Source organism: Populus trichocarpa, chromosome 2, assembly GCF_000002775.5.
Source record: "Populus trichocarpa isolate Nisqually-1 chromosome 2, P.trichocarpa_v4.1, whole genome shotgun sequence".
NCBI classification, from domain to species: domain Eukaryota; kingdom Viridiplantae; phylum Streptophyta; class Magnoliopsida; order Malpighiales; family Salicaceae; genus Populus; species Populus trichocarpa.
In genome coordinates this window covers 12,610,179-12,622,551 of record NC_037286.2, presented here as the reverse complement: position 1 = coordinate 12,622,551, position 12,373 = coordinate 12,610,179, and the positions used below count along the sequence as shown (strand labels likewise).

Sequence of the window (12,373 nt, the reverse complement as noted above, 5' to 3'; positions counted from 1 at the left end):
AATCCAAAAAAAATCTTAGATATTGTGTTTTATTCGATAAACTAGTGTTTAACATTATTCAATGGCACTACATAATTACATTAGAAGGAGATCGCATAATAACATAGCATTTGCAGAATTTGATTGCAATCCTAATTTTATTCCTAATGATATTTTACCTGATGTTGTTGCACGCTCAGGAAGCCATGGAAACTATAGTCTTTGTCAGATGGATTTCGTACGTGATGAAATTGCAGATAGTTTAATGAAACAATAAAAAATACCTTATATAAAGTATTGTTTATTTCATGATGTAATAGCAGTAGTTGAATCTACAATATTTCAATTAAAAATCATCAATATTAATATATGTTTTTTTAAATTATTTTATAACCTCAATTTGAAAAGCATTCTTAACCAAACACTTTCAACTACCTTTTGTTCAACTTCAATTTTAATCACAGTTTTAACCAAACATATATTTTACCAAACCAACCTCAACTAAAAGTGTTTTTTACAAAACAATTTTTTTCTAAACACAACCACAAAAGTTACCACAATACCTCACGACACACACTCGCACTTAAAATAATATATCTTTTTAATTTTTAATATCAATATATCAAAACAATAAAATAAATATAAAATAAATTTTAAACAAGAAAAGTTTTAAATTTTACCAAACCTCTATTTGAAACACAATACCAAACAAAACTTACACTTAAACATTGTTTGTTTTTACGTTTTAAAAACCTATTTGAAGAAATTTATTTTATTTTTATTTTTTTTACTTAAAATTAATTTTTTAATATTTTAAAATTATTTTGATGCGTTGCTATAAAAAATAATTTTTAAAAATAAAAAATATATATTATTTTAATATAATTTCAAATAAAAAATACTTTAAAAATACCGCTACACACATCTTTACTTTTCACAGAGCGCGCCAGCACACAAAACTCTTGGCTACAAATTATTTTTCTTCTCACTTACTGCACAGCACACACAACGCAGGCACCACACACACACACACACACACACACACACACACACACACATATATACACGCACTTTATTTTATATCTTGCAGCCTACTAGATACTTCTGGAGCTAAGATATTTTCTGGCTTGAGCTAGATATTTAATGGAAACCGTCTAGATAACTTAAGAATGGTAGGCGGTGAGAAAATTCGAGACTGATCTTTAATATGTGCCTACTATTTTATTTTATATAAAATTATCTTTAAATAAAATTATATAAATAATATATATAAAACCACTTGATTATGCTATATATTCAAATAAGATTAGTGCTTTTATGGTAATTTTAACCATTACTTTATGAATAATTATATATATATGAAACTAATATGTATAGTTTTTTTTAAAAAAACAATTCTCATGAATATCCAATAACAATAAAATGCCTATTTTTGTTATTTTTATATAATTTTATCAATTTCTTTTCTCAACAGTCAATTGAAAATTATAAAGGCATGATTTTTTTATTAAAATTTTATTTTCAGATCATCATGAGGTTTTATTTTAAGAATCATTCATCTAATAAAAAAGACCAGTTTTCATATAAAAAACAATCAATAAGAAAAAAGCCTTGATTAAAAAATGTCTTTTTTTTAAATCTAAATAATTGAAATGATTACAAATACTTATTTTAATTTTTTTAAGTTTTATTGAAAACAATATGATGATAAAAAGACGTACTTTTATAAATAAAAAAAGGCGGAGGGAAACTTGAATAATAATTATGATTTTTTTTTAATATAAAAATAGGTTTAAGAAAAAGAAAAAGAAAAAAGAGTCCTGCGGCATCCATCGACCTTGCCTGCTAGTTCACACCTAAAGTATCAGTTCAGGATGTGGTGAGGGGATCCTTAATAAATGAATTTGCTCTCTTAGCCGAAATGAATGGCCCAATCGGCACCTCAAGCCCCAAATTGAGAGAATGGGCCGCACAACGCAACATTCGGCTCTCTAATCTCGACGCCTCTCTTTCTCCATAAAACGCGGACCATTTTCACAAGGCCAGCACTCGAAAAACTAAGAAGCTATATAAAAGTTTGGAATTAAAAGGGGTTTTTTTATAAATAATTTCAGGTTTGAGTTTTGTAATTGTTAATATAATATTTATTAAAAATTTACATGGTTGTTAGTTTTAGGGTCCGTAAAATTAGTCAAAGTACACGCAAACTAGCCCGAACACCCATATTAATAATAATAATAAAAAAGCTTGCACAGCTCTGTTTTATGTCAAGAAAAGATGCTCGTATTCTATTCTGATCATCTAAATTTAAATTTTAATTAGACGAGGCTAAATTCTCGTTAATGTTTTGTTTTGATGTGGATAGCTTGTTCTGGATGGATTTGAAAAATATACTTAGTTCCAATTCATATAAAAACTCTATCGATCTTTCTAGTTGTAAAATTAAAAGAAAAAAGAAAGAAAAAGAAGATGGAAAAGTTTACAAGTTTTCACTATATACAAAGACTGATATAAGATGCCCAAGAACAACAGGTCCTGCTTGTGCAGAAGTGAGCTTAATAATTAGAACCTAGCAAGGAATTGCATCTGTTTGAGAAGAGGAGTTAGGGTTTCCATCAGTTTCTCACATGGATGATCATGAACTCCTTCATAAGTCGTGACGACTATGCTTGTGTCCTTAGATAGCCTTTGCACTTGTTTCTTCACGTTGCATGTATGATGCGTGCACCGGTAGTAACTCCTTTGGCAAAATAAAATAAAATCAACGCAAAACATTTCACAAAATTATTAAATAATTAATATATACTTGAATATATAAAAGCAATTCATTAATTAATGTTTTGTGTAAATATGAAAAACAGTAATTAAGGGTAATTAGAAAAGGTGGGTGAAATTGTATAATAAACACACTTAATATGGAGACCGCAAGAAATAGGATGAGCTTGGGCTGTGATCCACACAATTCAGACAACTCAATACATACAATACTCTTTCGTACAATTCCTGCTGCTGCTGCTGCTGTCATGCATGATTGTTGTTCTTTCCGAACCCTAACCCTAGCCTTTAATGTGTTAGGCCTAGCTAGCTAGATTTTTATGGAAAAGTCTTTGATCTTTTCTTGGGTGAGGTTCGTTATATACATATTTGATCTTACACAATGAGAAACTTTAGTTCGCTCACATAAAATATCAATCGGACTAATTAGTAATTGGGTTACATGTAAAATCTAAAATGCATAGCATGCAATGTTATATGATGCAATGATTCTTTTCTTTTTGTTTAGAATAGCTTAATATTAAGTTAATTTCTAGCAAACCTGGGATATTTGCTGTTCTTCACGGCTTTTTGCCCATATTTCCTCCACCTATATCCATCATCAAGAATATCGTCTGCACTTCTAGTTTGGAAAGCAAATCTTGGCCGGGTCGCCTTTTTCATTCTTCCCCCTTTCTTCTCATCTTTATTTCCCCTTTCTTCCTCTGCTCCATTTTCAGCCACCATAGAAGCACTTTCCATTACAGGCCTCTTCTCGCCGAGCTGGGATTGGCCAGAGAGAAGGCCAACCCAATCAATATCCGGAAGGACTTGAGGTTCAATTATAGAAGGGTACTGCAATGAGGAGGATGGCAGTAGTAAGGGTGTAAGGAGATAGGAAGGGTTTGGGGATGGCGCCAGTTGTGGCAGTTGTGGTGGTGGTGGTGGGGCTTCATGGCCTTCCATTAATTGTGGGGCTACGCACAAAGAGAATGATCAGAGGAGAACTGAGAATGTTTAAGATGAAAACATAGAAGAGGTCAAGAAAAAGGTAATGGAAACTGGGAAGGTGAGAAGAGGTTGGACAGACCTACAAATAGAGAGATGAAGATGGTTTGCTAGATTTTTTGAAAGGAGAGTCTGTTTCAGTCTCAATTTCCCTCTCTTGCAGCAAAGGGTAAAGCCAACTACATCTCACCTACTTCTGTTTACCTGCCCTTAAGTGAAAAGGGAGACGTGCCCAACTTATGCATATCGTTATCTCCAATGCACTATAGCATGCATGGCATGCATAGACTACTACTATATATGCATCATTCTTAGGCTTCAAAGAAGACCTCAATTGAAACACGTGGAAATTTTCCTCTAGGGTAATGGATATGATACTGTTTACCAACCTTTATTGATATAAAAATTAAATGGAACAAAATAACATGGGGTGCAATTGAAGAAAAAAATCAATAAAAAATATTAAAAACAAAATAAATAATAATAATAAAAAATAAGGATTAAATTGGATACAAAAAACTACCGTAAGGACATGTTTATTTTTTGGCAAGATGAAGAAATAAGAGAAATGAAGGAAGAGGAGAAAAAAATCCACTGAAGCTCAATCACTTTTCCTCTAGGCACATGCACGGCACCGGAAGAAAGAACACAATGAGCTGCTTCCAATATCGTCTTAAAAGGAAGTGTTTGGACATCAGACAACATTGCACGTGCTGTCTAAAGAGCACAAGCATCGCCCACTCCCTGATGCATGACTTGCACGCTCCATAATATTTTTTAATTAATATTAAAATCACTAAAAGACAATGTTGCCCTTGTTCCAACCTTGTAATTATAAAAAAAACCAGTCTGAAAATATACAAATACCCATGGTTTCAAGTTTTTTTTTTTTTGCTTCTAAGGATATGAAAATATTCTTTTCATTATTCCTTAAAAATATAAAAAAATCAAATCAACTTCGATCAATTTGTTAATTACAAAAAAAAACCATATTGAAAAATACTATTATTTGCAAGTTTTAATTCTTTTGCTTTTAAGGCTATGAAAGTCTTAACAATGTTCCTAAAAAATGTTAAAAAAAACCAAACTGACCATGATGATCCTTTAAATAATTTTTTTTTTAAGGTTAATATAGTGTTTATTATGTGCTCTTCGAAGATTAAAAAAAAATTGAATTATCCTCAAACAATTGCATAATAACTAATGTGTTTTATGAAAAAGATCAAATTACCTCAAGAGCAAGTTAATCTATATTTTACTAGAAGAGCAAAAAAAATAATTACACTATTCTGATGGGTATTTATGTGCACAATGTTTCCTCAATGGCTTTCGGGTTTTTGTTTTTTTTTAATATCACATATATATAGATCTCCATTTCAGCTTTTATATATCCAATTTTATCATCTTGTTTCAATATCAAAGTTAGATATGCAAATCCTAACACTTAATTACTTTCTTAATTTCTAGTTAACGTCATATGTATTAGATAGAAAATTTTTAAGATTATATGAAGATATATTAAGAAAAACTAAAGAAGCTAAGCAATTGACTGTTTCAATTGTTTGTAGCTTCTCGTTTAGTTGTATTGTGGATTATAGTGCACCCACATAATTTTTTTTCCTAATATGATCTTTTTATATATATTTTATTCGAGATTGATCTTGATGGTTTATTCAGTAAGCTTGGTGTGGGTTTCTCGCAGAGTAAAAAAAAATATCCCATGTTGGGCTGACACTCAATTTTACGAAAAATTATTTGGATTTTTTTTAAAAAAAAGATTAAAACTAGAGGGACTACAATTGAAAATTATGAAAGAATGTAGCCCTTTTCGTCCTTGAAGGAAAGGGAAAAAAAAACATCCCAACGTGAAATATAAGAGAATTCAAGAAAAGAGAGAAGATAGAGGAACACCTCGAAATAGAAGAAGAAGTGATTATCAGAGTCACTCCAGAGCTCCATAATCGCCATGTGCCACTTTGAGAGGAATCCCTTGGTGATATGGTTATAGGCAACAAAACTAGAATCCACAAAACTAGTTTTGTTGCCTATAACCAAATCAGCAAGGGATGTTAAATAAAATATTATAGATTTATGTTTCTAGTTTTCTGGTTTCTTCCACACAAAAGAAGAAGACGTTGATGTTATAGATGTATATTTCAGTATCATGAAATATTTTAATTGAGAAACAGTTTAAATTTAATTAATAAAATAAATTTAAGATTAGATAAATCAATAAATTGTAAAAAAAAATATTTTTCACGCTAGTTAAAAAGTAAAATAGAAGTTTGATTTTTCTTGTAAGAAATAAAATATAGATATATATGTGTCGAAGAATCATCTCAACTCAATAGCTTAAGCTGTTAGATGAGATCCTAAGATATGATTTATATTATTCTCTAACACACCCCCTCAAGTGAAAGCCTTTTGGGTTTGAAACTTGCACAGGCTCACATTACCTTGTACTTAATTTTTTATCAAATAAATAGGGATGGTGAGATTCAAACTCGTGACTGCTTGGTCATTAAGGCTCTGATACCATGTCAAAGAACCATCTCAACCCAATAGTTTAAGCTGTTAGATGATGTCTTAAGATATGATTTATATTATTCTTTAACAATATATAAATATTTTACCTCAATTATTTTTTTATTGTACTCGCTTTTACTTATTTATCTTGGAGGTGAATCTTTAAGTCCATATGACTTTTTATATTATAAGTGTATCATGTAATTATAACTTATTTATTTAAAATTTAAAATTAACAAATTATTTTTTATGTTATTAAAAATAAATATTCTTAAGAACTCTAATGATTTAAATTCTAAGAGAAAAAATGTATTTTTCTTGTAAAAATTCTTTTTTATTAGTTTTTTTATTATTTTGACATAACAATGATTTTTCATTAACAACGTGATTATTTAAATAAATATATATTAAAACTCAAATGATTTAAATTAAGTAAGAAACAAAATGTATTTCTTTAGCCAAAACTTCATTTTTGATATTCGTTAATTTCTTTTTAATTTTAGAGGGAGGTTTTTTTTAATCAAAAGCATGATTTTCAAATAAAAATTTACCATAATCTATAAAGCAAAAAAGAAAATTAATAATATTTTAGCTATTTTTATGGGACTATATAAAAAATAAAAGAATAATTAACTGGAGAAAATAATATAAAAAGTGATGATAATGAAAATAATGGAATATGTTTTCTATTCTTCAGCATAATTAAAGTTTTAAACCACTTTAATTGAGTTTCTTTCTTAAAAAAAAATCATGAACACCAAAATGGGAGTTATTTATTAAAATTTGATCACCTCAAATTTTTTCTCACCTCTGTTAGCATTGAATGACTAAAACATGACAGATATATAATTTCAGACCAAATTATAATTATATAAAAGAACAAGGACTAAATAAAAAAAATTAAAACTTGAGAAACCAAATGAAAGTTTTGGGCACCTTTTATGAAAAATGCTATGTTTCTTCATTTATGTTAATTTTGATCCCTTACATCTCAATTTGTTTTTTAACAATAAGCTAAAACTATATTTTACAAACTTGATTGTTGATTTAATGTCAGCGCATCGAGTGAAAGAAACCAATCCAAAAAAGATGTCAACACATAAAATCATATTAATATAATTTTAAAGGGCTAAATTGAAAAACAGAGGTATAAAACAATAAAAAATTCTACGACCTAAATAAGAAAAGAAAAAAAAAGACAACAACTTATGGCTCTGCAGCCTCAGCCCATTAAACAAAGAGATATATTTGATTCCGGAGCTTCGGGGGCCCCAATTTTACACGCGGAACACTCTTAATCAGTCCGAATCCAAGAAGAAGAAGAAAGCACACCCACACACCCCTGCAACGAGTCCGTCCTGATTAGTTCACCTGCAAGGGCTAGCCAATTTTCTTACTGGTACTATGAGAATTAATCAGTTCAGCTGAAAAACAGCATAATTCCACTTGATGACTGATAAAACTAATAGTCATGCAAAGAATAATCGTTTATGAAGGTGTTCTCCACAAAGAGATAATTACTCGTTGAAAGTGAACTACCATATATAGATGACGTGGAGAACTCTTATTGCAGAAGAGCAGGGCATCATCATCATATTAAAGTAATGGGCACATGGTTATTGATAATTTATTTAGAACAGATGGCATTTAAAATCCCAGAAAAACACCAAAATTTGGAACACTGGACGGGAATTCACGGGAATTGAGCAGCCTATGCTAAAAAATCAAGTCAATTGACCATTCCTGAGGGATATCAAAATTCCTTCTGCTAAGTGAATGGCAAGTGTTGAATGCAAAACAGAATCATAAGCAATCCATCCGGGTTCTGAAACAAAGTGCATTTGGACCTCACTGTCTTCCAAATCAGCTGATGATCATCTTGTTGAGATATTCAGTTTGCTCAGGAAAATAGCCCAGTAGTTCATCCTTTGTCACCCAAACAAAGTCTTCACACTTTCCAATTTTAAATTTGTCCATTGCAGTCACCTGGGACTTGAAAAAGAATCGCTGGAAAAAAAAAGTTGCGAGCAAATAATATGGGCAATTATTAGTCAGCAATTTAAATGAAGGCAAAATATCATACCACTATATAAATTATCTCCGCCTACCATCAGCAAATCACATGTAGAAATATTTACATGTTGGCTAAAAGTGGCAAAAGAACACACATAGTGGTATGTGATATCCTTAGGTGTGTGTTTTGTTTCATTATTAAAAGGAAAAGCTACAGTTTGATGCACAAAATTCGCACTATTTGATATATATACATAGTGAGAAATGTTGATTCTTTATTTCAAAAAAGTATAAAGTATATATTAAACATGAAAAACATACTCTCAACTGCATTCACATCGCAACAATCCTACCTTGACTTGTCTCTTGAAATCTCTTATCAAGGGCAAGAATACATTCCATTGATGCACATATAGATAGTTAAAAAATTAACAGCAAAACGTCTTAGAATTTATCTTTAACGCTGATATCAGGCATTATATCTCCTAGTTTGATATTTTAAAAACCAAAGTTCCTTCTATATTTGCAAATAAATGTGTATTTTGATGTAACTAAGATGATTGGACCTTAATTCAGCTACATTTTTTAACAATAAGTAGTGTCAAAATTAATTTTATGTTCTCTATATTCAATTAACTAATGATAGTACAAGATAAAAGTTAAGTGAAAAAAATCTTCCATGGCCTTTATTTTTTCCATTCTGTTTTCCAGATGAACTTCCAACATCTTAAAGAAAAGAAGAATTAAATAATGGCATGCTACATGTTGGGCACAACATATCTTCCATCCATACTTACTGAGGTTTAATTCCAGAAACATACCTTGTAGCTAGACTCTTGTGCATCATCTGTTGGCTGTATGACCATATGACCCATAGGAGCATTGCCAGCAAAATATGTGTGAGAAAGTTCACCTAAGACAGACTGTAATGCAGATTCTGCACACTGCAAAGATTTGGAATTTATTGAGAAAAGGATAAAACAGGGAGAGGAGGAAATGGATAGTCACATAACAATATTCACCTTACGCAATGTTTCCTCAGATTCATAAACTTTTTCAGGAAAATGCCAGACAGGCTTGTCACTAGGAGACCCATATGCTTTACCATAAAGAAGAAGATAAAGTTTTCTGTCAAGTGCCCTCTGTAATGACCTATGTGAAACAAATTTAGAGGTCATTATCATTAGAATCCTGATTGTTCCTTAGAAATGGGTATCAGTGTAGAGCCCAGAAAGGCAAAATTCAATTGGGTTAACCCTTTTAGCCAACAAAGAAAAGAAATCTACTTACACAATTGGAACAAATGTGAAATATACAAGCTAATACACTACAGCAAGGACATGCAGCTATGGCATTCAGCAAACAATCAGCAATAAGAAGCTACTGCTGCTTCACTCATGCCCCATCTTTGCAACTTAAGATATTTAAATCAACTTAAGTATAAGAACAAATGAGCAAGCCTGATGTAGCAAGGCTAGTTAAATGCTGAAATTTGATAGGTCATGTTAAGAGTATAAGAACATAAAAATCTTTCAGAAGAAACATCGGCACAACTCAAGCAAAGGATATATAATTGGAGAAAAAAATAATCCATTGCCAATACTTTGAGTCGGACATGCACGTTTTTGTACACCTACCACATATCAAGTACTTGTTGCAAGGCTAGCATGCCTCATGAACAAGAAAACATTTTAGAAACAAAATTAACATCGGATTATACCTTCTGTTAACATAAAAATAGCATACCAATGAAAATTTGGAGGAATAACTCCTGATTGAAAAACATGAGTTTTCCACTTATATCTATATTTCAGGAAAAAGTTCCTCCGCCAATTCCCAAGCTTTTTCTGATCCAATTCCTAAATAATTTCCTTCATAACCTAAAAAAATTGTCTCCTTTTGACCCACCCCCACAAAAGATTGCCAATACTTCTAACAATTACACACACACACACACACACACACACAAGAACTCCATGATGCAATCTCTATAAAACACAATGTTTGAGAATTAATAGCAAGAGAAGCCTATCTAACAATATAAACACTCGAGCAAATTCATGTGAGAATTGGAAGAAACAACAGCCACTTATCTATTTCATACTTTTTATCATTTGTCTTGTCAGCTTCCGTGATGCGGGGAGCTGGTTCATACTCAATTTGATAGTCACCTTTTCCACTAGTTACAACAGTACAAAAAGGCAATTAGTTAGAAACAGCTAATAAATTCATCTGGCATCTTGTCAAGGTGATTTTGTTGGCTTCCAAGGATTCATAAAATGTCAGAAGGTTAAATTTCACTAACCTAGAATTAGACTTGTCTAAAAACTCATCTGGATATCTGCGTCGAAACTGCTGCCTCCAACGAAATCTACACCCAGCCCCAAAAATAATTTGCTTAAACAGCGCAAATTCGCGAAACAAATATTGATGAACTGGTAACATATTGAAAAATAAACGGCAGATTTAAATCCTATCCTAAACTGAGAAAATAAAAGCACTGAATTTATAAAAAAATAAATAAAAATAAAACAAAAACTAGCTTAAAATTTTAACAGCAGCAACAAACAAAAGAAAAAAAATGAAAAGAGAGAAACTCACGAGAACTCGGTAAATGCATAGACCACAGGGTCGATTTTGGGAATAACAACTGGCAATCTCTCGAACAGTACAGAAGCTACGATTTTCTCTGGTTTGGCACAAAATCCTCGCTTTGTTACCAGAGATAGAGCCAATGATGTGAATAACGATCTTCGCATTTTGGATCTACAGAAAGAAACACAATGATTTATGCATGTAAGAGTTGAAGTTCAAGAAGAAAAATGAGGAAAAGCCCTTTCTTAAACCCTAAAATAGTCACCGGAGAAATAGAGAGAGATGAAAATAGACCTCGATGGGAGGAGTACTGCACTGGTGACGGGGAATGGAGGTTTAGTGAACCGGGAAGTTTTATTTATTTTTAGTAACAGGAAAACCGGGCTTCTAGGTTATCATTGAATTGATTATCGATGATCGTTTAATCCCAACTCAATGTCGCTCAACTCTAAGTACAACAGACGACCTGTCAAGCATATACACGACCTTCTTCTTCTTTTTTTCTTAATAATAATGTCTAATCTAGTATTTGTTTTGTTTTGTTTTTTTTCTCTTTCCCACATGGAAGAAGTATCTTTATACCATTTTATACATCAATTGAGATATCAAATTTTCTCTGTACTCAATCCATGCTGAGACTTAAGTGTCAATATTATGAGCTAAAAAAAATCAGTTTATCTATAATATTCTAGAAACTCGATCCAACTTCTATACCTTATATATATTCTTAATAATATAACTCTATATTTTAAAAAGTTCTTGGTATAAATATTTTCTTTCTCTTTGTTTAATTTTTTTCCTCCCTCGCAATCCAGCTTATCATTCTCTTATCTTCATATCTCGTTGATAACGATAACCTCCTTCGATCAATGTTTTAACAAACTAAAACCACCAATACATTCATCTCATCTTTATAACCAAAAACCCCAACTTGATTTCGACAAACCTTCTTTGAAATAAACATTTTTTTTACCTTAATTTAGACTTCGTAAATTTGAGAATGGTGTGAATGATATATAACTTTCTTTGTATCTATAGTATATACTTGATGTCTCTGTTGATTTTTTTTTATTACTATTATTATTATTTTATGGAGAAAGAGATTTGTATAAGTATTAAACTAAAAATTAATTAAATTTGATTGTTTAAGATGAAGAATAGAAGACCTTTTATTCAAGAAATCAATGTTGATTTATCAAGTTCTCCTCTAGTAAATGATGATGTTACTCCTCTAGCGAATGATGTTGTTGTTCTAGCAGAGACCAAACCTATTTTAGCTACTTTTGCAAATGTTACTTGCAACAAAGATAACAAGAAAAAAAATGTGACCTCTAGAACTATATCTTAATCTTGGCACCATTTTAATATAATAAAGGATTTTAATCCATCATTGAGGAGAGCTATATGTAAGTATTGTCAATAAGATTATGTATGGGTTTCATAAGTCCATGACACTAGTAATTTGTGGACACACTTAAACAACTTGTGTAAACAGTTT

General features: G+C 31.0%; 2 protein-coding genes across 4 annotated transcripts; both read right to left on the bottom strand.

The window, feature by feature from the left end:
• Positions 1–2,359: 2,359 nt before the first annotated feature.
• Positions 2,360–3,943, bottom strand: LOC7457362 (probable WRKY transcription factor 43). Its single transcript, XM_002301341.4, has 2 exons — positions 3,296–3,943; positions 2,360–2,719 (listed from the first exon to the last, which is right to left on the bottom strand). The coding sequence occupies exons 1-2, from the start codon at positions 3,697–3,699 to the stop codon at positions 2,542–2,544; spliced, it is 582 nt and encodes a 193-aa protein (XP_002301377.2). The 5' UTR covers positions 3,700–3,943; the 3' UTR covers positions 2,360–2,541.
• A 3,920-nt stretch (positions 3,944–7,863) lies between these two features.
• On the bottom strand, positions 7,864–11,335 carry LOC7457361 (uncharacterized). Of its 3 annotated transcripts, none has more exons than XM_024594598.2 (7): positions 11,170–11,335; positions 10,882–11,046; positions 10,586–10,651; positions 10,385–10,459; positions 9,303–9,432; positions 9,102–9,224; positions 7,864–8,274 (listed from the first exon to the last, which is right to left on the bottom strand). In XM_024594598.2, the coding sequence occupies exons 2-7, from the start codon at positions 11,037–11,039 to the stop codon at positions 8,131–8,133; spliced, it is 696 nt and encodes a 231-aa protein (XP_024450366.1). In that variant the 5' UTR covers positions 11,040–11,046; positions 11,170–11,335; the 3' UTR covers positions 7,864–8,130. The 3 variants fall into 3 exon arrangements, with proteins under 3 accessions (XP_024450366.1, XP_052306157.1, XP_024450367.1); XM_052450197.1 differs by having other exon boundaries at positions 10,882–11,050; positions 11,171–11,293; XM_024594599.2 differs by having other exon boundaries at positions 11,141–11,286.
• Between the last annotated feature and the right edge of the window lie 1,038 nt (positions 11,336–12,373).

Excerpts from the sequence above, each read along its gene's own strand:
- LOC7457362 (XM_002301341.4), bottom strand. The coding sequence starts at position 3,699 with ATGGAAGGCCATGAAGCCCCACCACCACCACCACAACTGCCACAACTG. Across the intron at positions 2,720-3,295 it reads AAGAACAGCAAATATCCCAG|GAGTTACTACCGGTGCACGC; the intron begins GTTTGCTAGAAA and ends ATTTTGCCAAAG.
- LOC7457361 (XM_024594598.2), bottom strand. The coding sequence starts at position 11,039 with ATGCGAAGATCGTTATTCACATCATTGGCTCTATCTCTGGTAACAAAG. Across the intron at positions 9,433-10,384 it reads GACAAGACAAATGATAAAAA|GTCATTACAGAGGGCACTTG; the intron begins GTATGAAATAGA and ends TGTTTCACATAG. Across the intron at positions 8,275-9,101 it reads CACAAGAGTCTAGCTACAAG|CGATTCTTTTTCAAGTCCCA; the intron begins GTATGTTTCTGG and ends TTTTTTTTCCAG.